Here is a 26,985-nt window from a genome sequence, read left to right as displayed (position 1 = left end):
AGGTTAGTGTTCGGGTTGAACAACTGCGGCTGCGCAGATAGCGTAAATAATTTAGCGTAGCAGAGGCCCAGGTAAAGGAAGTGGTCCCCCGTGGACAACTAGCCACAAACCGGGACACCGAGCCTGGATGGCAGCGAGGATTTCCACGGAGCCAGTTCAGATGTTTTTATTTGGGACAATCAGAAGGATTTAACTCCACGGGTGAGTTTCTGCGTATCTGTTCGGTGTTTCTGGAATATTCTGCGCTACATAGCGGCCCTGCTAGCTGTTAGCCCACTGACATGAGGATGATGATGATGATGGAGGAGCGTGGCGGTGCGGGGCCGTCCCCACGCTGCGGGACTCAGGCCCTGCTTCTGGTCCAGTCACACAGACACGTCTAGTCGGGAAAAAAACACCAATACGAACCGAGTCAGAACCAGACGGGTTTAAAAACATGTTTGACCTGCTAGCATTGCTAACATTCTTGACCAGGTTCGGCTGAGGGGGTTCTGGTTCAGTTTTGGCTAAAAGCTATTATCGCAGGTCCCAGTTCGATTCCTGGTTCTGTTCCCGGTTTATCGAGGGACTCCTGGTTTGAGTCCCAGACCGGCTGGGGGCTCTTAGGGTTATTTTAGGTTCGGCGGAACCCCCTGGTTCTGATCCCGGGCCAGTCTGAGCTCTGTCTGCTTTCACCTACAGATATAAATCTGTTTATTTCTGCCTGAACATCACTGACAGGTGACGTCAGAAGGTAAACACATAACTTAAACCAGGTGAATAGGAACTGAAACTCAAGTTCCATTCATATGTTAGTGATCAATAATAATAATTATAGGTGCATCGTATAGATCAGAAATGTTCTGCACTTTTTCTCCATATTGACCCAGTTTCTTGAGATCTAAATGAACCAACACGTTGTCAGTGTATCCTCTCATACGGGTGTCCATTTCACAGATTTGTCCAGTAAAGTTATCTAAGCAACTCTCTCCAGCTCCTCCTTTTGGGTCACAGGATATGTCCTTCTAGGCAGGATGTACCATACACAGTCCAATTTTGGCTTATCTATTGTCTATTCCCACTTATCCTTGCCGGGACATCTGGTTTCCATAACTACGCAGGTGATCCACAGCTCTACATTACTATGTCATTAGGAGACTGAACAGATGCTTAGAACAAATCAATGTGCTGTAACGCTTTCCAGCGGGACTGAAGCAAAACTGAAGTTATTATCTTTGGACCCAAAGTGGAACGATCTAGTCATCTGGCAGCTTCAGTCACTACAGCTAAACACTACAGAGAAGGCCTGAAATCTGGTTGTATAGATGGATTTAGAGATGAACCTCCAGAGTCACATAAAGACCATTACAAAGACGTTCTCCTATCGCTTGAAGAATATTTGATGTCTCAGCAGTAACCTTCCAGACCACTCAGGTCTTCTGATTTCTGGTCTGCTCTGAATTTTCTGAGATTTTCAATCTTATTAATTGTGGAACTTTTGTTTCTGCAGTCAGGGATGCATGGGTCGTTAGTTCAACTTGGAAAAAAAGTCAAAGAAAATACAGAAATAAACCAAGCCGAGTCAGAATAGAGTTTCCACACATCAGGACTGTGAAGATCTTTAGGATCACTGGGCAGCGATTTGACTAACACAACATTATCACTGTATAAGAAGTTCAATACTGATTAAATCTGGCTGCTGATCCTCATCATTACATAAAAAGCAGCCTGTAAATAATTAACTGACAGGACAGAAATAGTCTGGTTCTGACCGAGCTGCCAGGACCCCTGAGAGCAGGTCGATCCAACGCAGCTGTGCTCTTACCTTCTTCATACTGAAACAAAATGACAAAGAGTTTTTAGGCTAGTGATGGAGTCAACTTTATCTGGTCCTTTAGTGTCTTCATTATAGAAATAACCTGAAATGTTGTGCTTCTCACCTTTTGCTCCTCTTTTTGTTTGCAGTTAGTGCAGAGCTGCAGGACTCAGTCTGCCTGCTGCCTTATGACCCGTTCTGACAGGTGAGTCGTTCTGTTTAGAAATGCATTAAAACAGTGTTGTGTTAGAAATCAGGCGATTTTTCTGCTTAACCTGCTTCAGCAGTGACCGCCTGATCTAAAAATGTAAAAGTCAAATTTTTTTCTCTGATCAGTAAACGCACCACAGTTGAGGAGAACCTGGTTGAACGCAACACTCATTATTACTTGAACCTGAATCCTTCACTGTCATTGACTTATTAATTAATAATAACCCTAGCCCTATATTTGATCTTTTATGTTTTACCATTTTGAACTGTTTTTAAATCTGATTGAACTCAACTTGTATAGGAATCTTTACAAATGTTACTGGCGGTGTTGTGGCAGCGCTTACGTCCCATATTCTCAGCTTATTCTTGGGTTCAGCTTATGCTCTGAGCATCTTTGCTGCATGTTTATATATTTTTTCATTTCTGCCACTTTCTTGCTTGAATAGTTTTTAAACATTAGTCGGATAACTGTGCCATATTAAAAAAGAAGTGAACGGTCAATGTAAAACCAGCATGACGCTGTTTCTGCTATTAATATAAGTAATTTATGATCACTCATAAGACTGCAGAAAATATTATGAATATCTTATATATATATATATATAATCTTATATCTTCTTAAATAGTGGTCCTCAGAGACTGCGGTCCTGCATGTTTTTGATGAGTCTGTACTCCAGCACAGCTGATTCAAATTATTGCATCACCTCCTTTGCATTCTTGCAACTGCAGCAGAAGCCGGTTAATCACCTGTTCATTTAACCCAGGTGTGCAGCAGCAGGGAAACACCTAAAACATGCAGGGCAGTGGGCCCCGTTGTTCTAAAACATCCAAGACTGTAAGTTTTAATCTGTGGACATGCAGTCTTATCACTTTAGTTAAGAGCTAAATGTTTCCTCCAGGCTGAGTGTGGCTGGTGTGTGTATCCCAGCGAGTGTGTGGAATATATGAGGATAACGCTGCACTGTGTTTCTGTTATGTCTGTTTCCACCTAAATGAAGGAGAGAATCAGGAGTTGAACAGAAATGTTACCATGAAGCCCAGATTAGCTGTTCTCTGCTCGTCAATAAACTCAGCTGTTACCTGTGAGTATCTTTCATGTTTAATCTGGTCTGGATTAAGCCAGAATAAGACTTTCCTCAGGTTTTTATCAGTGGTCTCCTCTCTCCTGTTAGTGATCTTCAGTCGAGGGGAAGATGAAATGAGATAAGTGGACGTCTGGAGGAGCGCAGCCCCTTCACCTCAGCTCAGTGAAGCATGGCAGGCCTGCAGCTCGTCACCCCTGCTACTTCACCCATGGGGCCCTTCTTTGGTCTGCCGTGGCAGCAGGAGGCCATCCATGACGACATCTACACGCCCAGGAAATATCAGGCAAGCCCTCTGCTCCCTCCTGACTTTCCTGTAATGCAGTTAAACTCCAGGCTTCGTTTAGGCGCCTTAAATCCTTGAAAACACTTGAATATCATTCATTCAGGTGTTTTCAAGGTCCTTGATTTGTGTTTAAGGTCCTTAAAAGTGCTTTGAATTCAACTTGCTCAGTTTTGTATTGAAGTGCAATCTAACATTTGATCAAAAGCCTAAATTTGGAAAATGTTATTTATAGTAGAAAGCAGATATTTTCTTACACCTAATAAAGATGCATGGATACGTTTTTATCTCAATGTCTGAACTTGAATCAGACCAAACCTTTCTTGTTTTAGGTTGGTTGGAATTACCAAAATTATTTCTATTTGTTAAAAACCAGAAAACTAAGCAAGAATATTTTTCTTTGTCGTATTTAAGCGTTTAATTTGAGCAGGAGAGTAATTTACCTTGACACAATTTGTTTGGATTGTTTAATTATTTCTAATGACTCAATGACTTGCTGTTTTACTAAACATTTCCTACATTTTATATGTTAAACAACATTATTGAAATTTGAGGATTTTTTTTTTGTTGAATTAGTGTTTTGTTCTCTGATCAGTCAGGTGTGTGGAGTGTGTGTGTAGCATTTCAAAACATGCTTTAGAATCTCAGTACTGTCACGAGAAATTAACGGTAATAAGTGAATTGAAACTGTCTTTTTTGTTATCTCCAAAGTGTAGTGATGAAAAAGTTTAAAAACCTACCTTGAAAATGCATAAAAAGTGCTTAATGTTCAGCATTCATGACCTTTGTACCCGATTGGATTGTTGTCTGTAGGTTGAACTTCTCGAAGCAGCTCTTGAACGCAACACTATCGTCTGCTTGAACACGGACTCAGGGAAGACCTTTATTGCAGTACTCCTAACTAAAGAGCTCTCCCACCAAATCCGAGGGAGCTACCAGGAAAATGCCAAAAGGACAGTTTTCCTGGTGAATTCAGGTAAACCGAGAAAACACCTGGTTCACTCATTTTAAGGTTAAAATCTGTTTGGTTGGTTAACGGCGAATGTTTTTATTTTTTTATTTTATTTTTTTATAGTATCGTCTGTAATTCAGCAAGCGGCTGCAGTCAGAACTCACTCGGACCTCCAGGTGGGGGAATACTCGGACTGGAAGGAGGCGTCAGCTTGGTCGGATCAGAGATGGAGGCAGGAGATTTCCACAAATCAGGTGCTCATCTTTTACTGAAAAGCAACTCCAAGATGTTTTCACAGTGGGCTGTTGTAAAAAAATCAACAGACATATTTAGGGCTGAGTGATACGATTTAAAATAAAATCTGATATTTTCAGACCAGATCTGATTTCCAATTTTAATTGAAAATTTTTATGCTCTCTTTTCTAAAAAAAGAAATTAAAATGATTTTAAAAAGTGTTTTTTATTTCAGTCATCTCTTCTGTGAGTTTTAGAATGGAGTATTGGGACCTCTGAGAATTTTTGTAATATTCATAAAATTAGCTGAATAAATATGAAGTTTTACCAGAAAAAACATCTTTAAATCAAATGCAAAGTTGAGTTAATTAGAAAAAAGCTTCAAAAAAAATGATCAGGATCTGATGTGAGCACCTGAGTTCATGTGGTTTTTTTTTTTTTTTAAATGGACTCGGTTGTTTACATTTTTATTTATTTTTTTTCAAAGTCCTGCTTTTGATAATGTGATGCCGATAAAGTATTTGTATAAAATTTTATTTAAAATTTATACCAAAGTCTAACTTCACAAGATGCTCAACACTACCCTTCTAATTTTTTTTTTTGTGTTCAAGTTCTCATAAAATAACTTTATTCGTATAATATTCCAGCTTCATTCTTGTATTATTTTAACTTTATTCCGTAATTAAAAATAAAAAAATCATAGCGTAACTCCAACAGTCCGTCATAGAGTCGACCAGAATTCAAAGTCCAAATAAACAGAAGCTGTAAAACACATTTGCCAAACAAAATGGCGGCTCTGGATGTGCTGACATCACTCTGAACTATGGAGGAAAAACTCCAGATTTTCCAAAAGTTAAATCTTCAAAAACTAAGAATTTGATTAATTGATAAAAACAATTTATCTCCCAGCTGTAGCTGTGTTACAATTATTCCTTTCCTGCCTGAGTTGGAAAGCTGTTTCCGTTCTTGCGGCTCAGATTCTGTCCTCTGATCAGTTTTCTCCTTCCTCAGGTGCTGGTGATGACGTGCCACATCTTCCTTCATGTTCTGAAGAGTCGGATCTTACCTCTGTCTAAAATCAACCTGGTGGTGTTTGATGATTGTCACCTGGCGATCACGGAGCATCCGTACTGTGACATCATGAAGGCGAGGCTCCTCCCAGTAAGTTTAGCCGAACACGCAGGAAATCTGTGCCAACATGGTTGCTCTCTCTGTGTGTGCAGCTGTTTGAGGAATGCACTAGTGGACCACGAATACTGGGCCTCACTGCTTCCATCCTCAATGGGAAGTGTGACCCATCCGAACTGGAGCAGAAGATCCAGAATCTAGAGAGAATCCTGAAAAGCAACGCTGAAACGGCGACTGACCTGGTGGTCCTCGACAGGTGGGAATTGCAGTCATTGAACAGTTTTGCTGAGTGGGATTGGGCCTCATCAGAACTGAGGTTTAGTTTTACTGAACGCTTCAGGCTCAATCAGAAATCACAGCCAAATCTTTAAAAGCCTAACATTCGCTGCATGTTTCAGGTACACGTCTCAGCCGAGGGAAGTGGTGCTGGACTGCGGTCCCTACGTGGACAGGAGTGGCCTTTCATCCCGTTTGCAGGCGGAGCTGGATGAAGCTCTCCTCTTCCTCAACGACTGCAACGTCCCGTTTTCCAGAGAGGACAGAGATCCCACATTCATCTCCAAACAGGTCTGAGTCGGACCATAGATGTTTCTGATCCTAGTTTTGGCTCAGAAAGAAACGAGAAATGAACAGCTTTTTATAGTTTTTGATCGGATTAATTATTGAAATAATTCAACTAATTTAATAATTGTCTATTAATCGTTAACTGGCGTGTAGAGAATCAAAAAGTCAAATTGTGGAAGATCATATTCAGAGCAGTAATTATGACAAAACTGTACAAAAACAATTATGCATTTAAGATGGAAAACCTTTGTAAATGTTTTCTGTGCAGAACTTCTCCTCTGGCTTCACCTGGTCTACAAACAAAAATATATCCTATTAAGCTCGCGTTGCTATCCAATTATTAATATAATAATCAGATCAACCCTAAACTGTATTGATGCTAAGTGCAAACAGAACAATCTGAGCTTCTCACATATTTTTTTTGCTGCAGATGTATTCCTTGCTATAAGTGATCATGCCTACACTAAAAGAACACTGTTATTGCATTTAGGCAATACAATGTACATTATCATATTTAAATTAGTTTTTTGCATCTCTAATATGATATAAATTTAAGTAGTTAAATAAATGTGCAAAATGTACAAATTTTTTTTTCCCCGATTTATCAATTAATTGCCAGAATAATCGATTATTAAAATTGTTTATTGCAGCACTGCTTCTTTTGTTCTTTCTGGTTCCTTTTGTATAAACTGACCATTTCTCCGCAGATCCTGAGTGACTGCCGGGCCGTGCTGCTGGTTCTGGGTCCTTGGTGTGCAGACAAGGCTGCAGGTATCATGGTGCGAGAGCTGCAGAAGTACATCAAACACGAACAGGAGGAGCTCAACAGGAAGTTCCTGCTCTTCACCGACACCATCCTGCGGAAGGTGCACGCTCTGTGTGAGGAGCACTTCTCCCCCGCCTCCCTGGACCTCAAGTTCGTCACGCCGAAGGTGCTGCGCTTGCTTGAGATCCTGCACGAGTACAAACCGCTGGAGCGGCAGCAGTTTGAGAGTGTGGAGTGGTACAACAACCGCAACCAGGACAATTACGTGTCGTGGAGCGACTCGGAGGATGAAGACGAGGACGAGGAGGTGGAGGCCAAAGAGAGGCCAGAGGCCAACTTTCCCTCCCCGTTCACCAACATCCTGTGTGGGATCATCTTCGTGGAGCGGCGCTACACAGCGGTGGTTCTGAACCGGTACGATGACCCAGACTTTTAATCTTGTGGTAGTCTTCATCAATGGCTCTTCATTTGCTTTTTCATCTACTAAATGAGGCTCTGTGGGTTTATTTGATCAGCTGAACAGCTCTCACTACGACTGAAATGAATAATTGTGATTAAATTTTATTTTCTTATTTAAATGAGCAATCAAATTGTTTGTTTGTATATTTGTATTTCTAATATTGTTTTTAAAAAGGCTAAAATGGTAAATGAAAAATCTGGAGAATATTCCCTTTTTTTTAATGGATTAATTTTCAGAATAATAAAGATAAATTGACATTTTTCTTTTGCTGTGAAACTGGTTGAGGACCAACATTTAACTCTGTCTGTAGGCTAATCAAAGAGGCAGGGAAGCAGGACCCGGAGCTGGCTTACATCAGCAGCAACTTCATCACCGGCCACAGCATCGGGAAGAACCAGCCGAGGAACAAGCAGATGGAGGTGGAGTTCAGGAAGCAGGAGGAGGTAAACCAACGTGTTGGTGCTTTGTTCTACTCTGAAAGCAGCAGAGCAGCAGGTGGAAATTAACTTTTAACCAACAATGTTTGGTTGGATATTTAGAAAGTTGAGTGAAGCTGCACTGTTCAGGTAGACCAACCCCACACATGCAGGACAGCTGCAGACTGCAACCAGAGTGTTGGAGGAAAATGTTTTTAAATAATAAAAAATGAGGTGAAAATGTATTATTTATGTAGATGTTGACAGTTTACTGTTGTATAGACAACTTTTATTCACTGGAGGTTCTTGCCCCAACTACGTAGACATGGTTGATTTTTAAAGTAAAATAAAGAAAAACCGTCCTAAATTATTTGGTGACTGAATGACACTAAATCTACCGTTAAGTGATTTATGAATAAAACAGTGTGGCTACTCACTATATTATTGATGTCAAATATGAGAGAATATTTTTTTGTTTTGTTTTTTTTAAATGACAGGGATTTATACTGGAACATTTCTATTAACTTTGAGATGTATATATTATATATGACTTTGATGCTGCAATTAATTTAGAAGTTTACATTCTCTGCACAATTAGAAGTGATTAAAAGAAAAACTGATGCAGCTTGCTGCACAAAGACCCAACTTTTTAAAAAATCTTTCAGTATTTCATCAAATATTGAACAGATGAGAAACTTTGTGGTTTTGTCTTTTCCGTTGAAGCATCAGTCACTGGGTGTCGTCGTCTCAGACGCTCGTCATGCGCAGATACTCTGCTGCTGTGCTTTCTGTTCACTGTCACCAAACGTTGGACAAATTACTCTTGTTAAATTGTTTAAATCGTACATCAAACGTTTATATTTCACTGTCTAACACCAGAGAAAACCACAGTTGGAGATTTTGCAGGATGGTTGAATTGTTGGGGAAACAATCAGAACTGAATCCATCTCCCATCCACCATCTTCTCCTTGCAGGTTCTCAGAAAGTTCAGAGCTCACGAAACCAACCTGCTGATCGCCACCAGCATCGTAGAGGAAGGTGTGGATATTCCAAAGTGCAACCTTGTGGTCCGCTTCGACCTGCCTACAGAGTACAGGTCCTACGTCCAGTCCAAGGGCCGAGCCCGGGCCCCCGTCTCCAACTACATCATGCTGGCCGACTCTGAGAGGACCAAGAGCTTTGAGGAGGATCTGACCACTTACAAGGCCATTGAGAAGGTAGTTTACATCTAATTTTAAAACGAAGAGGAGGAAACTTGACTGTGTTGTGACTTTCCTCTGAGCAGATCCTGAGGAATAAATGCTCAAAGTCTGTGGAGGCAGGAGAGTTTGAGGCAGAGCAGAGTCTGGACGACGATAACCTCCTCCCTCCATACGTCCTGCGGTCTGAAGATGGAGGCCCACGGGTCACTATCAACACGGCCATTGGACACATCAACAGGTCCTCCCCTCTGGTCTCCATGGTTACCTCAGCTCTGAACAAAGAATTCGTGCTAAAGCGGTTTCTTTGTTTCTGGTTCTCAGGTATTGCGCTCGGCTGCCCAGCGACCCGTTCACACACCTCGCTCCCAAATGTAAAACCATGGAGACGGGCGATGGACGCTTCCAGTCCACCCTCTTCTTGCCCATAAACTCTCCTCTGAGAGTCCCCGTCAAGGTGCAGCTGCTTTCCCGCAGGTTCCTCTGCTGAACCGCAGCTCCACCTTTCAGTCATACTGATGTCCGTGTGTGTTCAGGGTCCCGTCATGAACTGCGCCCGGCTGGCTGAGAAAGCTGTTGCTCTGCTCTGCTGTGAAAAACTCCATAAAATAGGTAAACAAATTATGGATTAATGAGTTAATCTAAAATGATTTATATTATTGATCAACTAACAATGAATTTTCTCTTGGATCAAGAGGGTCAACTATCTTTAAAGTAACAAATGGGATTAAACTGAATAAAATTGCATCATTTTGACATTAACAGCTGAAAATTAACATCTTCTGTTTTAAATACTGACTGAATAAACAGAAAATTGTGGTTTTCTCACATTAAAATTTTTTATAAAATATAACAAAACAAGAACCTCTTATGTTGCAGAATAGAAAAATAAAATGAAACGAGTAAAATATGTGAAACGAGAACAGAGAAATGTTCATCCATAAGTACCGTCTGTTGTTGCCATTTAAGGAATGTTAGCTTTGCTCCACGAAGCACAATAACTCAAAATCAAATTTGTTTATCAATGGTGGCCAAACTACAACACAAAGTGCCTAAAAGATCGAGGCGGATGTCATTAATCGATTTGATCAAATATACCATTGATTTGGATGCATGCGTAGTCATGAAGGTGGGTTTGGATCAATCGGTTCATCCTGTTCTGTACTGCATCGCAGGTGAGCTGGACGACCACCTGATGCCTGTTGGGAAGGAGACGGTGAAGTACGAGGAGGAGCTGGACCTTCATGATGAGGAGGAGACCAACGTCCCGGGTCGACCCGGCTCCACCAAGAGAAGGCAGTGCTACCCTAAAGCCGTACGTTCCACTGCTTTCCGTCGGGTTCGTCATGAATCGGATCTGGATTATAAACTGTGACGCTCCTTGCTCCTCTACAGATACCAGAGTGTCTGCAGGACAGCTACGCCCTGCCGGAGCAGACCTACTTCCTGTATGTGATTGGGATGGTCCTCACCACGCCGCTCCCCGATGAGTTGAACTTCCGCAGGAGAAAGCTGTACCCCCCCGAGGACACGACTCGGTGCTTCGGTATCCTGACTGCCAAACCCATACCTCGAGTACGTCTCCGCCTGCACCGATCCTGGAAATGTTCTCTCCTCCCTCTGGGATTCTGATGGGTTGTGTGTCCATGGTTTTTGCAGATCCCTCATTTCCCGGTGTACACCCGCTCGGGCGAGGTGACCATCTCCATCGAGCTGCAGAAGTCTGGCTTCACGCTCAGCTCAGCCCAGCTGGACCTCATCACCCGCATGCATCAGTACATCTTCTCCCACATCCTCCGCCTGGAGAAACCTGCACTGGAGTTCAAACCCACGCTGGCTGACTCGGCTTATTGCGTTCTACCTCTGAATGTTGGTGAGTGCTCCTTCGCTCCTCCTCTTCCTCAGCGGTCACACTCTTGTCTGTATCCTGTGGCGATAAATTGATTTTAAATCCAAGTTTTGAATAGTTTTTCCGAGAGACATTTGGGTCGCACTCAGATATCATTCATTACATTCAGTGACTGTTGAGATGCTAGCTTGCTAGCTAGCTTTTTTGTGTCTAACATCGGTGAGTGCAAACATTTTAAATTCTGTTGGTGTTAAAATTATCTTAAGTCTTGAATTTGAGTTTGAAAACTGCAGAAATGTTGATTTTCAGAATATTTTGTCATTTGTATTATCTTTTTTAGAAAAGAAAACTAGAAAAAAATCTGACATCATATCTGATTTGAAGAGATGTGAGATTTTCCTTTTAAGCCGTATCGCCTGACCTCATCCCATCTCTGTCTCCAGTTGGAGACTCCGACACTCTGGACATGGACTTTATGTTCATGGAGGACATTGAGAAGTCTGAGGCCCGAACAGGCATTCCTACCACTAAGTACACCAAGCAGAACCCCTTCATCTTCAAGCTGGAGGACTACCAGGATGCTGTGATCATTCCAAGGTACGCCAAGCTTTGCTCCGAACGTTTCACACCGAGCCGGCGTGAGACGCTTAACACCTGTCCATCGTTTCCTCCTCAGGTATCGTAACTTCGACCAGCCGCATCGTTTCTACGTCGCTGACGTCTACACCGACCTGACGCCACTCAGCAAGTTCCCATCGCCGGAGTACGAGACCTTCGCCGAGTATTACAAAACGAAATACAACCTGGACTTGTCCAACCTGAACCAGCCGCTGCTGGACGTCGACCACACCTCGTCCAGGTGAAGCTCTCCTTCATGTTCACATCGTTTACGTTCTGATCTTTAACGTTTCCATTTCTGACGCGTAAACTAATACTGATGCCACCATCAGTGTTAACAGTGGGAGTGGTGTGTGATCAGAGTGCCTTCTTTCACATTTTTACAGTCGCCTATGGTTTTCTTTCAATAACTGATTCCTTCTTTCCACCAGTGGAGCTTTGATATTCCTTCAACAGAAATGGTATAACATGATATATCTGTATGAACATCCCTCTGTGTTGCTGGGGAATTTATTCTTTTCAGCTTTTAGTTTTCTACTCAAACTTGAGAGGTTCCTGTTTTGTTAGATTTTATAAATGCATCTATGTTTTATGTGTTGGCATTTTATAAAGCTGACACAAAATTATTTTAAATTCGGTATTTTATGAAAGGTTTAGCCATTTACGCTATGGAAAGCTGATCAACCCTCTTAATACAATAGATAACAGATTTTCAATAAAACGGCTGCTTGTCGGTTAATTGTTGGGTAAGGTAATTTTATTTATATAGCACATTTTCAACAACAAGGTAATTCAAAGTGCTTTAAGTGCACGGGGGCTGCATAACTAGTTACTCGATCTGTAATTTTAATCGGCATCTGTACTTATAACCTAACCCTGCTTTATGCTTAACAACTTGTAGCAATCTTCCTGCTGAGAGGTTGCAACTATCGGGATATATTGATTTCATCCATTTTATCAAAATACTATTTGAAAGTAGAAACTCTTCAGCCGGGTCTCTGCTCGGCTCCAGTTGACCGGATCTCTGCTGTCCTCAGACTCAACCTGTTGACACCCCGACACCTGAACCAGAAGGGGAAGGCTTTGCCTCTGAGCAGCGCCGAGAAGAGGAAGGCCAAGTGGGAGAGCCTGCAGAACAAACAGGTAGAATCTGCAGGGTGTTCGTTTGTGTGTTGACAGCTGTTTCCCCTGATTCATTACTGTTCTGGTGTCAGATTCTGGTTCCGGAGCTGTGTGCCATCCATCCCATTCCCGCCTCCCTGTGGAGGAAAGCCGTGTGTCTGCCCAGCATCCTGTACCGCCTCCACTGCCTGCTGACGGCCGAGGAGCTGCGAGCCCAGACTGCCACCGAAGCTGGAGTCGGGGTGCAGACCCTCCCCCCCGACTTCAGGTGACCCGGCAGACCCGTCTCTACAGAACCTCACTTGGGTTTGAGAGGAAAACCTTGAGATTTTGTTCTCTGAAGCAGATATCGGAGATTTTTCTGTAGCTGTGAGAAGGAAACTGGCGCCACCTGGTGTTCATTCTTTATAAATACTAAAAGGAAAAAATAACATTTTCCTCCCTGATCAACAGCATCATTATAGATCAGGGTTGTGTTTTGTTTAAATGTCTTCCAGTTTCAGTGTTAAGAGTTCTTTACAAGATTATTTCATTGTTTATTGCTTTATTGGTCTTTGAAGGGGCAAACTTTCATTATATTGCTTGAAAATGGATTTAAAACGGCAATATTGGGCAATTTATCATCCACCAAACTGTTTTTCACTTTCTGAATTGATTTACTGAACTAAAAGAAGTTTCTGATGTAATTTGTTGAACCTGCTGTGATCCTGTAAGCTAGCAGCTGATCTCTGTAATGCCGGGTTTCTCCGTCTGCAGGTATCCAAACCTGGACTTTGGCTGGAAGAGATCCATCGACATTAAGACGTTCAGCCCCTGTCCTGAATCCTGCAGCGAAGAAGCAGGTTGTAAGCACCAAAATCTTACCTTCTTAGCACTTCCCAGCAGTCACCAGGGGCCCCTCCCGGGCCCTGCAGAGGGGCCCTGCGCGGGGAACCTAACTAACGGCACTACCGTGACGGACGACGGCCACAGAGACGAGCACCTTCACCAACATGACAGTTGCCAAGGCTGCGGCGGCAGCTCTGAATGGAAACACGACGCTACCTCAGTTCCTGCGCAGACGCCCCTCGGCTCCAGTTCTCCTCAGCCCAGCCATGAATGTACCTCCAGGAGGACCTCACCCCACAGTAATGAAGCTACCTCAGACTGCACTCGTACAGCACCTTCCCCTGACCTCACCGCCGGGCCCCGGGCCGTGGACTCGCCCAGGAACCTGGGCCCCAACCCCGGCCTCATCCTGCAGGCCTTGACTCTGTCCAACGCCAGTGACGGCTTCAACCTGGAGCGGCTTGAGATGCTTGGCGACTCCTTCCTGAAGCACGCCATCACCACCTACCTGTTCTGCACCTACCCCGACGCACACGAAGGGAGGCTCAGCTACATGCGCAGCAAGAAGGTGAGACGCGCTGAGGTCGGCTGCTGCTGTGTTGGATTCCAGGAACCAGAGCAGTTCTTCACGGTCTTTGTGTCCCACAGGTGAGCAACTGTAACCTGTACCGTCTGGGGAAGAAGAAGGGGCTTCCCAGCCGGATGGTGGTGTCCATCTTTGACCCTCCTGTCAACTGGTTGCCGCCCGGATACGTGGTGAACCAGGACAAGAGCAGCTCGGACAGAGTGGACTCGGAGGAGGTTCGAGCCAAATTCCTGCTGCTATGCAAAAACCCAAAATCTCACCAAGAATTTTTGGTCTAGTTTCTTGTGCACATATGTTGGTACACCTGATATTAGACAAAATGGACTTAGAAGTAACTTTTCAGCAAGATATAGACTTTTTTTATTTATTTTAAAAACAAGACATTTTTCCCATGTGATGAGTGAAATAACCACTTGTTGACCTTTTGGTTGACGCTTCCTGTGCTTCATCCAGGCGAGAGAGGAGCTGGTGTCCAACGGGCGATCTGGGAACGACTTCGACGACGAGGACCGGGACGACGAGGGTGAAGACGTGGACGAAGATGAGCTGATGCTGAAGGACGAACCGAAGGATGATGTCAACATGGAGGACGACCTGGAATACTACAAGGAGCACATCCGTTTCATCGACAACATGCTGCTGGGGTCCGGCGCGTTCGGGAAGAAGATCTCCATCAGCGGCTTCGGGCCACCGCTCAGCCCGGCCCCAGGCTCCTCCCCCTCCGTGGACTCCTCCTACGACTGGAAGGCCCCCAAGAAGCCCGCCCAGCACTCTGAGCAGGCGCACTGCGGCTCGGCGGCCGAGGAGTTCGACTACAGCTCGTGGGACGCCATGTGCTACCTGGACCCCAGCAAGGCGGGCGAGGAGGACGACTTCGTGGTGGGATTCTGGAACCCGTCGGAGGAGAACTGCGGCACCGAACTCGGGAAGCAGTCCATCTCCTACGACCTGCACACGGAGCAGTGCATCGCCGACAAGAGCATCGCCGACTGTGTGGAGGCGCTGCTGGGCTGCTACCTGACCAGCTGTGGAGAGCGGGCCGCCCAGATGTTCCTCTGCTCGCTGGGCCTCAAGGTGAGACGGGGAATCTCCAACTGGGCTGGACATGAGGAGTCTCTGGGTCTGTGGTCAGTGGAGGAAAATATAGAAACGCTGGATTAGTCTGTTACTCTGGAGTAAAACAGACTAAATCAGGGGTGTTCAAAGTGTGACTTTTGCAGTGATGGTGTGTGATACAGATGGAGTATATTTATTAATCAGGGCAAAAATATTAGAAGCAAATTAAAATCTTGCAAGAGAAAATGTTGGCTACAGCACAAAGTGCGACTAAAGATTATTGGATAAATTGATTATTCTGATCAGATAAAAAAGTGCACATTTATCATTGAGCCACTTGACCTTTTTATACAATATTAAACATGCATTAAAATGTGCAAATAAACGATTACATTCCTTTAAGAAAATAAACCTTTACTGCCTGAATTGATAGTTTGTTTGGTACTTCTAACATCCACATGTGGAAAGTTTTACTTGACATCAATACAAAAGTTCTTAATAGGAGTTTTTTTATTTTTTTGTACAGAATTTAAACCAGGTTGGGCTTTTTTTTTATATCTTGGATGAAAAATATATATTTTTGTTCTCTTAATTACTGCTCTGTGTGGTTCTTTCAGAAAATGTCCTTGTTTTAGTCTGCAAAGGGGACCCTCTATGTTTTAATGAAGCAAACCTTGAAACCCTCCAATCGTTTTTATCTAAAATTATTTACTGATCTCTTTCCAACAAAAGAATCAACTATTTTGCTCTAATTCAAGTATTGCAACTTGGTTTATTATTGAGTATGTAAGAAAAGTGAGTATTTTCTTTTTTTTTTTTTTTTTTGTTTTCCCCTAAATATTTTTTCACCTGCAAGTCAGTTTGACTCACAGGTGGTCACATGGCGATATTGGCTCATGTGACAAGAAGTTTGGACCCCTGAATAAACCAGACCAGTGTGGAAGGAGGGCAAAACTTTCTAATCCAACCGTAGTCATGTGCTACACTACATTTCCCAGCATGCATTCAGTTTTGCATCCCTTGCTTATTTAAAACTTGATGCCAGATGTTTCTCTGTCTCCTGTTGTGTGCAGGTGCTGCCGGTGCAGCGGGGGTCTCACACGGTGCTGGTGGTTCCGGCGGTTCTGACTCCGGCCGTGGAGCTGATGTACGGCTGGCTGAAGATCCCGCCCCGCTGCATGCTGGACCATCCTGACGCAGAGCGCACGCTGCAGCACCTCATCTCGGGCTTCGAGAACTTTGAGAGGAAAATCAACTACACGTTTCAGAACAAGGCTTACCTGCTGCAGGCCTTCACCCACGCCTCCTACCATTACAACACCATCACAGGTCAGACTGGGAGCACTGGGTGACGCTTTGACTCCAGCTGGGCAATAAATCATTTATTTTTTTATTTTTTTTTTTCATCAATCCACTCCGTGGGTTTCCATAGTTTAGAGAGTCATCAGCGCACGCAGGGCGGCCATCTTGTTTGACAAGCATGTTTTAGAGCTTCTGTAGGTCAACTCTATGATGGAGTATCAGGGTTATGTTTTCGAATTATAAGAAGTCATAACATTGCCGGAATAAAGTAGAAATATTATTAGAGCTCCAACACAAAACATAAAAATAAAAAAAGATTGTCATCAGTAGCAGGACTAGCAGTAGTTTGTTTGCACAATAGTTTTAATTTCAAACAACCACATGAACTGAGCTGGTCACATCAAATCCTGATAACTAAGCTATTTTATTTTCTCATTAAAATAACTTGTTTGTAAATTTTAAAATGTTAATTTCTGAAACTTTTTTTTTTTTTTTTCTCTTAAATAACTGCCACTTTTTGTAAATATTTCTTGTAATTTTGTTTTTAGAAAAAAAAGTGGGCAAGAAATCTATTAAAATTAGAAATCAGATCTGGTATGATTATTTCTAATCCATCTCACCCAGCCCTAATCCAGCTCCTCTTGTCTGTGACCTCAGATTGCTACCAGCGGCTGGAGTTTCTCGGCGACGCGATCCTAGACTACCTCATAACGAAGCACCTTTACGAAGACCCTCGGCAGCACTCGCCCGGCGTGCTGACGGACCTGCGCTCGGCGCTCGTCAACAACACCATCTTCGCCTCGCTCGCCGTCAAATACGACTACCACAAGTTCTTCAAGGCCATCTCTCCGGAGCTGTTCCACGTCATCGACGACTTCGTGCAGTTCCAGCTTGAGAAGGACGAGATGCAGGGCATGGACTCCGAGGTGAGTCCGCTTTACTGAGAACAGCGGAGGCCTGCAGCCAGAAACCTGATACAGGAACCCGCTTTGTGGTCCAGAGGGTTCAGGACCGACAACAAGCCGGCATTTGGATTTAATTTGCCTGGAAATGAGTAACTTGGCACCAGATCTGCTCCGGTTGTTCCTGGGAAGGAGTTTCTGCCTCAGGAACAACACAAACATACAAGACTGGGGGGAAAAAAAAAAAAGTAGAAACTCTATGCTTTATGATGTTTGACTCTGTTTTAAAGATTCTGAGTGGCTTGAAGCTTAAATCACAAAGTTGAGGGACATTTTCAGTTTGTTTCTGCATTAATTTGAAATTTATTTATCATACCTATTAAAACATAAGCTGCTAACTTACACTAGTCTTTTTATAATTTATGTTTGGGTGCTGATGAAGTTTTGGCATAAATTTGATGCTCATTTAAAATCATAGCATGAACTGCCTTAGTCCAATTTTAACTCTGGAATCAAAATATTCTCTGCTGGCATTCGAGCCTGGATTGTAAATCCACTGAGCTACATTATCCTTCCTTCATATTTGGGGGTTTTGACAACGTTTGAATTGTTTAAACGTTGAGAAGTTCATTTTGATTTAGTTATTTTTAGACTCTTCAGTTTTAAAAACTGCCTGTAGCAAACACAGACCTCCTCAGTACATGTGCACAAAATATATGAACTTTATCGTTTAATTTTCCAGAGTGAGTTTAAACCCACATCTTCTGCTCATATTAAACATATTCTATGTAGTTTATATATTTTAGTAATGTATAATCTCATAATTTTGGCCAGCTGTTTTTCTGAGTTACATCAATGACGGCACAATGGGTGTCAAAATGTACCGTATTTTCCGCACTATAAGTCGCACCTTAAATGAATGGCCTATTTTAAAACTTTTTTTCATATATAAGGTACATAGAATAGACACAACAGTTTGGGTTGCCAATTTGATCCGTACTCTATTATTACACATCCACATTGTAAAGAAATGATCCCCGAGTACTTTATATAGTAGTCTGCCCCAGTTGTTGTTTCACTCACGGTGTTGCAATATTGTGCCCAACTGCTTTCTGGGTAACCGACACGCTGCTGCCACAGTCTCTGTCTCTCTTCCCCGCCCCTCCCCCCCTTTAAATGTATTATCAAACTTTATTAACAAACCAGCGTTGACAACTATCCCAGCATGCACAGCGCACTTCATCTACCGGGGAAAATGAAGTCGGCGGCTGCTTACCGTAGTTGTTGGACCTGTTGTGGCTCAAAATTGGATTATAAGGCGCACTGTCGGCTTTTGAGGAAATTGAAGGTTTTAGGTGCGCCTTATAGTGCGGAAAATATGGTAATCAAACATCATTAAAACCACATTATGTAATAATTGATAGAAAATGTAACAAAACCCTTTAATTTTGCAACTTTCTGTCGCATTATGTAATAATTTTACCATTGTAAAATGCAGATTTAGTAATTTTTATGTTTTAAAGCCTGACTTGATTACATTATATATTTCACTGTTATCACATTACAGGCTTGTTGATTAGAGGCATTATTGGTACCAATTATGCCTCCCAAATGTATAATGTCTGTAGTTGCTGTTTTTTCTGGTTTTGTGGGCTAAACAGCTGCTTGTTTCCCTGCAGCTGCGACGTTCTGAAGAAGACGAGGAGAAGGAGGAGGACATCGAGGTGCCCAAGGCCATGGGGGACATCTTTGAGTCCCTGGCTGGAGCCATCTACATGGACAGCAGGATGTCCCTGGAGACGGTGTGGCAGGTCTACTATCCAATGATGAGGCCTCTCATCGGTGAGTCTGCCGACTTCGTCTTTGATACGTCTGCTCATTTCTGTCCGCGTTCCTCATCACTGTAAAATTTTCTCCTCCAGAGAAATTCTCCGCCAACGTTCCTCGCTCTCCAGTCCGGGAACTCCTGGAGATGGAACCAGAAACTGCCAAGTTTAGGTGAGAAAAGCCCAACATCTGGGATCTTGTGTCAGATTTATGGGAGCAGCAGATTTATGTGGTATATTCATGAACTGATTTTAGTACAGGGATGTTTACAGTTCGGACTCGAGGCCATTAGTGGCCCTTGGACTGATTCTGTGTGGCCCCTAACGGCAATCCAAGACAGACACCAATGTGTCCTGTCCAGAACTGATGGTTGATCCATATGGAGATTTTTTTTTATTTGTATTTGGAGTAAAATTATTTCCAAAATTTATTTTCTTGCAATGGGAAATGTTCAGTAGAACTCAAAGCATTTTTATAACCAAGCTTTCATAATAAGTACAATGTTGTCTGTCTGGGGAGTTTGAAACACCGGCTTTGTTGAATTTATTAATTTTGACTAAATTTTGCATTTTGAAACAAACTGATCCATATTAAACAAATTACAATTGAACACTAAATTTGTAAACTAGATGCCTTTCCATCCATCCATTTTCTTTACACCCTTGTCCTTCAATGGGGTTGGGAGGGTTGCTGGTGCCCATCTCCAGCTAACGTTCTGGGCGAGAGGCGGGGTCACCCTGGACAGGTCGCCAGTCTGTCGCAGGGCAACACAGAGACACACTCACACCTAGGGACAATTTGGAGAGGCCAATTAACCTGACAGTCATGTTTTTGGACTGTGGGAGGAAACCGGAGTACCCGGAGAAAACCCACGCATTGCACAGGGAGAACATGCAAACTCCATGCAGAAGGGCTGGGAATCGAACCCAGAACCTTCTTGCTGCAAGGCAACAGCTCTACCAACTGCACCACTGTGCACCTAGATGCCTTTCTTTTAATGTCAAATGGATTTTGGATTTAAGGTATAGCATTCCTTTTTTCCAAAACGCCAAACAAAAAAAATCTAGCTATTTTGGTTCCTAGTTTTATTTTATTGACTTGTTGGTACTTTTAACTTTCTACATTTGGGCCACGCCCCCTTACTTCCACCATTTACTTCTCCCAATACTGAAACATCTTTTTAAACTGCATAAAGTGAAATAGATTTAACATCTCAAATTATATTTGAGTCATGGTTTTAATAATGCAAATATCAAATGTGTGTTAAAAATAGATGTTGTTAATGTAAGTCTTTGTTAACCTGAGTGTGGATTCGTTCTGTTCCCGTTCGCAGCCCAGCGGAGCGTACCTACGACGGGAAGGTGCGTGTGACGGTGGAAGTTGTCGGGAAGGGGAAGTTCAAAGGAGTCGGCCGCAGCTACCGGATCGCCAAGTCGGCGGCAGCCCGCCGAGCTCTGCGCAGCCTCAAAGCCAATCAACCTCAGGTCCAAACCAACTGAGCTGCCAGCAGCTCGCAGCATTAGCACCTAGCGGAGAGAACAGCGCGGCGTTCCCGTGGAGACGCCACAGCAGAGCACGCTGAGCTCAAATCCCCTTTGTTTTTCTTTTTTCCTCTTTTTTTTCCATTTGTTTGTTTGCGCAGACACAATCTTTCTTTGTGCTTCGTGTGATCACGAGTGCTTTATCGTCCCGGCCGAAGAGGTCAGGTGTGCTGCTGTGTCCGTGAGACGAGCCTCACGCTTCGACCCCGGAACGGACGAAGCTCGGTTGGAGCGAAAACGCGGCTCTCCGCCTCCTCAGTTTGCACTTATTCCACCAGTTTTCTGAACAATCTGTCACTCTGACACCAAAATCCCCTTCGTAGCAAAGCAAGACAATATATCTGCAAACAAGAACTCCATGATGATGATGATGCGGCCTCGGACGCTGAGGCCGGCCCTCATATGCTGAAATAGGAATCCCAACATTCCCAGTTACTGTAGTTGGTCCCATGTTGCTGTGGCTTTTGTGGAAACGCGCGGTCGTCTTGGCAACGGATCTACCAAAGCTGAACCAACATGTGACGACGCTCTGAGGCCGAATGATTCCTGAGGAGCTTCGGATTTTATTCCCTCTGATTAATGTTGCTTCCTGCTAAATGTGGTCGATAAGCCCTGTTTGTTTTTTTTGTTGTTTTTTACGTGAATACCTCAGTTAACTGCATGCATCTCTCGTCTCCTTTCTGTTTGTTTGGTGCTATGTTTTTGTATTAAGCTTGAACTTCTCATCTTTTTTGCACTGTAACTACAATACCTCCTTATTTGACCTTTTGTTGATCTGTCGCCATGAAGCCCCGCCTCCTTTTGCTCGTTAGAAGAGGGGGCGGGGCCACGTTAGCTGTTAGTGTTTGGCTCCATGCAGACGCATCATCAGTGTTGCTGCGGAGGGGTCGGGGGTCATCAGGCTGCACTCTGGGGTCCGTGTGGTTTCTACCTCAGCTCCGTGACGGCGACGCCCGCTGCAGCCGTGTTCCTCAGTGCCTTCCAGCGGGAATCCTCCACTCATCGACGTTTCAGCTGGACACGTTTATGGACTGTACAGTGTACCAGCATTCAACACACTGAAGGGTAGGGCTGCACAGTTGGAAATGATCAGCAGCTGGAAATCGGCGTTAAAGTTTCCACGTTCTGTATATTTAAAAGCAGATATTTTCCCAGTATAGTTCCAGTTTTGAAAAGTTGAAGTGATGGAGAAAACTTCTCTGGATCCGGCGACAGGCGGTTAGAAATCTGGACGGATTTGTCCGTTTCAGTGTGTTGAGCCGCTCGGTTTTCAAGCCGCTCATGTGTCGCCGCGGTAACCTCGCTCTGTCTCTGCAGCTCCAGCATCGGACCTGTCGCGTTTCTGCCTGCTCGTCGGCTCGGCCCGGTCCGACGGAGTGCAGCCTGCGGTCGCCTCTCGGCTCCGCGGCGAACTCAGACTGTAGAGAGTGAAATGTCTCGGTCGGACTCTGCATCCTCCTCTTCCTCCTCCTCCTGGCTCTCGTCGTTTCCTTTTTCTTAAACATGTAGCACAAAGAGCATTGCACTTGGCGCCATATTTTACCTCATGTCAGAGTGGAAGGGAGCAGGCGAAGGAGAAGAGGGGAACGCCGGTGTTGAGCAGAACGTTCCTGCAGGTCGCTGCACTGGAACAAGCTGATCCTCTGCTTCCCATCAGTCCAACCACAGAAAACTGCTGAGAGCTCATGTCAGAACCCGGTTCTGTTTGGATCAGGTCTCCACCCAGCTCATGCCTTCCTGTTAGATCCTAGTTAATAAAGTTGCTCAGTTTTGTATGAGAGGAAACTTTCAACTGTTAGGTTTTTTTTCTAACACAAATCGATGAAGTTTGACTGAGAGTCAGAATCGCATTCCTCTTTGACTCTTCAAACTTCTGTGATTGATGTTTGTGAGAATCTGCAGTTGTCAGTTTTGCTTTAAATGACCTGAACTTTTTCCATTGGATTTCATGAAGGCTGATTCTTCCTCATTTGTTTTCCTGTGAATTATTGATCCGGTTTTGGTCCTGCTGGTTTGTTTCTGAGTTTATTTTTTAAGTTGCCATCTGTCTGGGCGGTTAGGTGCCTCTGTTAACTCCAGTTTCTTCCTGATCTGATGGTGGTTGTTGGTGTTTCAGCTCCAGCAGGACCTGAATGTTTTTCAGAACGCTGGTCTGCTTTCCTGGACCTCAGTCACTGAGTTAAACTCTCATTACTCTGCTGAAATGCAAAATCTAACCACGTAATTTTGATTTAGTTTCTAGTGATAATATCTTAGTTCCCTCGAAATAAGACAACTAACTTTTAAATAACTTTTCACCAAGACATAGGAGCTTGTTTTAAGTTAATTTCTTAATGTTGTTGAAAAAATACTAGTTCAATTGGCAGATAATTTCACTTGTAATGTGGAAAAAAAAAATTTTGTATAAATAACAATCTGCTAGTGGAACAAGTACTTTTATTTTATTTTATATTTTTCAGAATTAAGGAATTACTGACTCCAAACAAGTTCCTTTATTTTGCTGAATGGTTACTTGTATTTGTTTTGTCTTATTTCAAGTGTATTAAGATTTGTGCTAGAATGTAAATCTAAAATACTTGGTAAAATTGTGTTTTTCAGTGCTGGTTTTAGTTTGACAAATTAAAAGATGTTTTTATGTAAACGAAGCTCAAACTCAGATTGTTGTTTTTGTCGTTTCGGTTCTGATGTTCTGGAGAAAAGTGCCCATGAAGCTCCATTTCCTCTGAATGCTTCAGTGTTTACAGGAGTGATGGAGAAGCTGAGTGACTGAGCTCCAGCAGAGGGCAGTAGTGGGCTGCGATGTGCAGCTGAGCGGATCCGCTTCAGGTCCAGAGTTTTGGTTTTGGGTTTTATTGACGGTTCTGATCGCAGAGGCTGGTCTGAGGTCGGCTCCAGCAGAGCTGGGTGTTTGCGCCGTGTTGGGGGCTGATCCGGGGGACCGTCAGGAACGTTAATGTAACGGCGAGCTGCAGTGGTGTACAGTCTGCACCTTATGGATCACAGAGACCTGTACCATGTTGTTTTCTTTGGATGTTTGTTTGTGTAGCTCTGTATATCTCCAATAAAGTTCTGATCATCGGCTCGGTCTCTCTGAATTGATTCGTCTCTACTGGAGGCCTGTTTCCCCTCAGGCGGCCGCCTGCCCGCCCGCCCGCCACCTCCTCGCTCGGCTCTGAGGCTCGTCAGCAGCACCAGGTTTATTGGCTCGGAGCGAGCAGCAGGCCGGGGCTTCACAGCACGTTTATCGGGCCCCGGGGACCGAACGCGGAGCGGCCCCAGCAGCAGGTTCATGCTCTGAACTCAGTCACTTCCCACGTGTTCTTGTGCGTCGTTAATCTGGTGTTTTAAATCGTCCTGATGTGGTCACAGACCGACCGGCCGACCGACTGCAGGTCAGCTGGTAACGGTCTGAACGAAGATGAGGAGCTGAGCAGCTGATCTCTGGTTCATGTAAAGGGGAAGAAAAGAGTCTGATTGTTCAGTTTATCCAAACAGCAACTCTTAGACTGAATGTATCAGAAGTTTCTGGTAAAGTTATTATGATATAAAGACCTTTCAGCCTCTTGTCCAAACCTGTTTGATTCTTGATTAAAGAAGTTAATTCAAAAGATAAATTCCCCTGTTATGGTTATTCAATTAAAATTTATTTAAAATGTTTTTATTTAAGTTTCATTTAACAGTAATGAAACTGTTAAATTTGTACTTTGTAGGAATATTATTCAGAATATCCATTTTTGTATAAAATGAGAACATTGTTATATTGACGGGAATTTTTTTTTATTTTTTTTTTTTTATCAGATGCAGTTTAGTAAAGGAAGCCAAACGGCCATGAAATTTAGCTTGATTATTTTAGAGGTTTGGTTAGTGAGGTCATCATTTGTTCATGCTAATATAATATGGTCTAGATTATTGCAAATTATTCTGAGTCCTTCCCTCAATTTGATTTGAGGGAAAGGGAAACATAACTAATGTAGAACATTTGACCAACGTTCCTACCTGCAGCCATTTGATATGGATCAATACCAAAAGGACAAAATCCATCAGGTCTCATTTCTGGAGCAAAACGACATTTTAAAGAGGATGTTGGTGTGTTTGTAAAGTGTAAAGAACGCACTAACTAGCTTTATGTGACAGGATAAATATAAATTTGAGTCGGATTACACAAACGACAAATTCAACCTGCACTGAAGCATGGCAGCTCAGGTATCATGATATGGGAAAGTTTACCTATTTATTTAGAGATCAGTTTGAATATCAAACTTGGACATATTATGCTGAAAAGGAAATGCCTTTGAAATTGATGTTTTAACAAAACGACAACCCCAAACACCAATATCTTGTAATAAAAAGATGCTTTGGATCCAGACCAACAGAATTGATGTTAGCGAGACGCCAACCGAACCTCTGGACTGTGACTTGATTGAAAAGTTGTATTGGGAAATCAAACATACCGTTTCTGAGGAGAAACCAAGAACTGCAGAGGAACTGGACTGAAACACTTCACAAGTAGTACAGTGTCTCACGGAAGTCGGTGCCTAAAGTCATTTTTCAGATTCTGCAGGAAATGTGTAATTACCTCATTAGCAGCATTTTATTCATTTTTTTCCCCCTCAATTTTTGTGAAATATTACAGTTTTGACACATTTTTCTTTGTTTTGCTTTGAAACCAAATGTGCAATGTTTAAACAAAGCTATGCTAAGGATTTTTAGTTTGTTTTTCTTTTTAAAAATGCTTTGAGTCAGACCCGGTACATTCATAAACATTTATCTCAAGAACTTCTTTTGTCTGTTATTCACAATAACGTCTCAGATAAACGTGTACTATTTATCTCAGAAATAATAAACCCTCACTTTTTCCAATATCTATAATAAAATTGAAAATAATCAGGAGTGATAAATGTTTGCAGGTTGTTTAATCTGCCTTCAGTTTAACGATTTTCTCTCCATGTTGGAGTTTCAGAGTTTAAGTTGACCTTCAGAGAGGTCGGCGGCGTCATGGTGTCCCTCAGGGCCCCGTTTGGGCCCTGTTGTCTTTTGCTCATGAACAATAAGTGTTGATTTCATAATTGTGTTCAATGAATCCAATCAATCTTTTTCTGTTGTATCATTTCTTCTTCTTCTGTGGTTTTCTCTCATTCAGATCTCACTCTTTAAATCAGGTCGGGACGTTCAGGGAAATTTGTTCTGGTAAAATAAATCGCGTATGAATTAAATTTTGTAAACCAGTACACGTAATATATTTGCTACATAAAATGGACATCATTTATTTTGACAATTCTTAAAATCTGTCATTGGTTTTCCAAGATTATTCCCTGGGTTTTCCGACCTGAAACCCGGCAGTGTCCTCTCTGCTGATGTTCACCAACGTTTCTTCACACCGACTGTTTAAATGAGGAGCGTTGGGGTGAGCAGAGCTTGGAGACGCACAGTTTGACTGTAAACTGAAAGTAAACAGGGTCAAACTGGAGCAGAGGGGGGGTTTAAACTGGAGCTGGGTGGGTCACACTGGGGAGGCTTAATGGTGACTTATTACCTGTGCTGATGATGTGCAGACTGCTGCTGTGTCACATGAGTCATTTATTCTGAGCTGGAAAAACAAAGGAGACCATGAACCCGTGAGGTGGGGCGGGACAAGAAACCAAACTGGGTTTACTGCGACCCGCTTCAGTCAGAACTTTGTCGTCTTGACGGATCTGAGCAGCAGCAGATTTTATGCTCAAATGTTCAGAACTTCAGCTTTTCTCTCCTGGCTAACTGGTTTCGTCTTGTTTTTATTTTTGTCTTCCTGGGTTTCCAAATCTATTTTCTGTTTCCTCAATATTCAGTTTTTCGTATTTAAAACTTCAAGAGGTTTGAATTTCAATCACATTTCAGTGGAGTATCAATGCAGCTTATTCAGATTAGATTTTAAAAGTATTTATCATTTTCATTTCTTTTTTATTATATGAACTTATAACCCAAATAACCCATAGAGTATTTCCTTTATTTGATAATAAATATGTATATATTCACTGTTTCTGAGTTTCCAGGTGTAAATTTAAACAGATTTGAGTTTTGCTTTAAAGATTTTATCTGCCCTTATAAAAGTTTTTTTAAATTTTTTTATTACAAAAAGAAATAGCCAAAAATCAGGAATTCATGACTGTCAAACCATTTTTAAGTCACTTTAGCTCATCATATTTTGATTTAAAAAAATAATTGTCACAGTCTGGAGGTTTAAATATTTGTATATATAAAATATATATAGTTTTGTATTTTCCTCTGC

At 42.8% G+C, this 26,985-nt stretch overlaps 1 protein-coding gene across 2 annotated transcripts; it reads left to right on the top strand.

Moving 5' to 3' along the window:
* Positions 1-39: 39 nt before the first annotated feature.
* dicer1 (dicer 1, ribonuclease type III) lies at positions 40-23,799 on the top strand. 2 transcript variants are annotated; one of them, XM_008400121.3, is made up of 30 exons: positions 40-201; positions 1,945-2,000; positions 3,004-3,087; positions 3,178-3,373; positions 4,184-4,346; positions 4,446-4,576; positions 5,568-5,702; positions 5,780-5,940; positions 6,083-6,251; positions 6,956-7,428; positions 7,785-7,917; positions 8,865-9,107; positions 9,176-9,330; positions 9,414-9,546; positions 9,626-9,701; positions 10,265-10,404; positions 10,485-10,664; positions 10,749-10,962; positions 11,382-11,535; positions 11,615-11,797; positions 12,594-12,699; positions 12,771-12,946; positions 13,435-14,074; positions 14,155-14,307; positions 14,546-15,166; positions 16,222-16,477; positions 17,108-17,376; positions 19,032-19,194; positions 19,275-19,350; positions 20,513-23,799. In XM_008400121.3, exons 4-30 carry the CDS (start codon positions 3,260-3,262, stop codon positions 20,676-20,678), a joined length of 5,583 nt encoding a protein of 1,860 aa, XP_008398343.2. In that variant the 5' UTR covers positions 40-201; positions 1,945-2,000; positions 3,004-3,087; positions 3,178-3,259; the 3' UTR covers positions 20,679-23,799. The 2 variants fall into 2 exon arrangements, with proteins under 2 accessions (XP_008398343.2, XP_008398344.2); XM_008400122.2 differs by lacking the exons at positions 40-201; positions 1,945-2,000 and adding an exon at positions 2,750-2,840.
* Positions 23,800-26,985: the final 3,186 nt, after the last annotated feature.

Source organism: Poecilia reticulata, chromosome 22 (assembly GCF_904066995.2).
Source record: "Poecilia reticulata chromosome 22, P_reticulata-male-v2, whole genome shotgun sequence".
NCBI lineage: Eukaryota > Metazoa > Chordata > Actinopteri > Cyprinodontiformes > Poeciliidae > Poecilia > Poecilia reticulata.
The sequence above is the reverse complement of the archived record's forward strand: the minus strand, read 5'-3'. Positions and strand labels throughout refer to the sequence as shown.

What these genes read in the sequence shown, in the direction of transcription:
- dicer1 (XM_008400121.3), top strand. Translation starts at nt 3,260, where the DNA reads ATGGCAGGCCTGCAGCTCGTCACCCCTGCTACTTCACCCATGGGGCCC. An exon ending in AGAGCCTGCAGAACAAACAG is followed by an intron (nt 12,700 to 12,770) that starts GTAGAATCTGCA and finishes TTCTGGTGTCAG; the next exon opens with ATTCTGGTTCCGGAGCTGTG. An exon ending in TGCAGGGCATGGACTCCGAG is followed by an intron (nt 17,377 to 19,031) that starts GTGAGTCCGCTT and finishes GTTTCCCTGCAG; the next exon opens with CTGCGACGTTCTGAAGAAGA.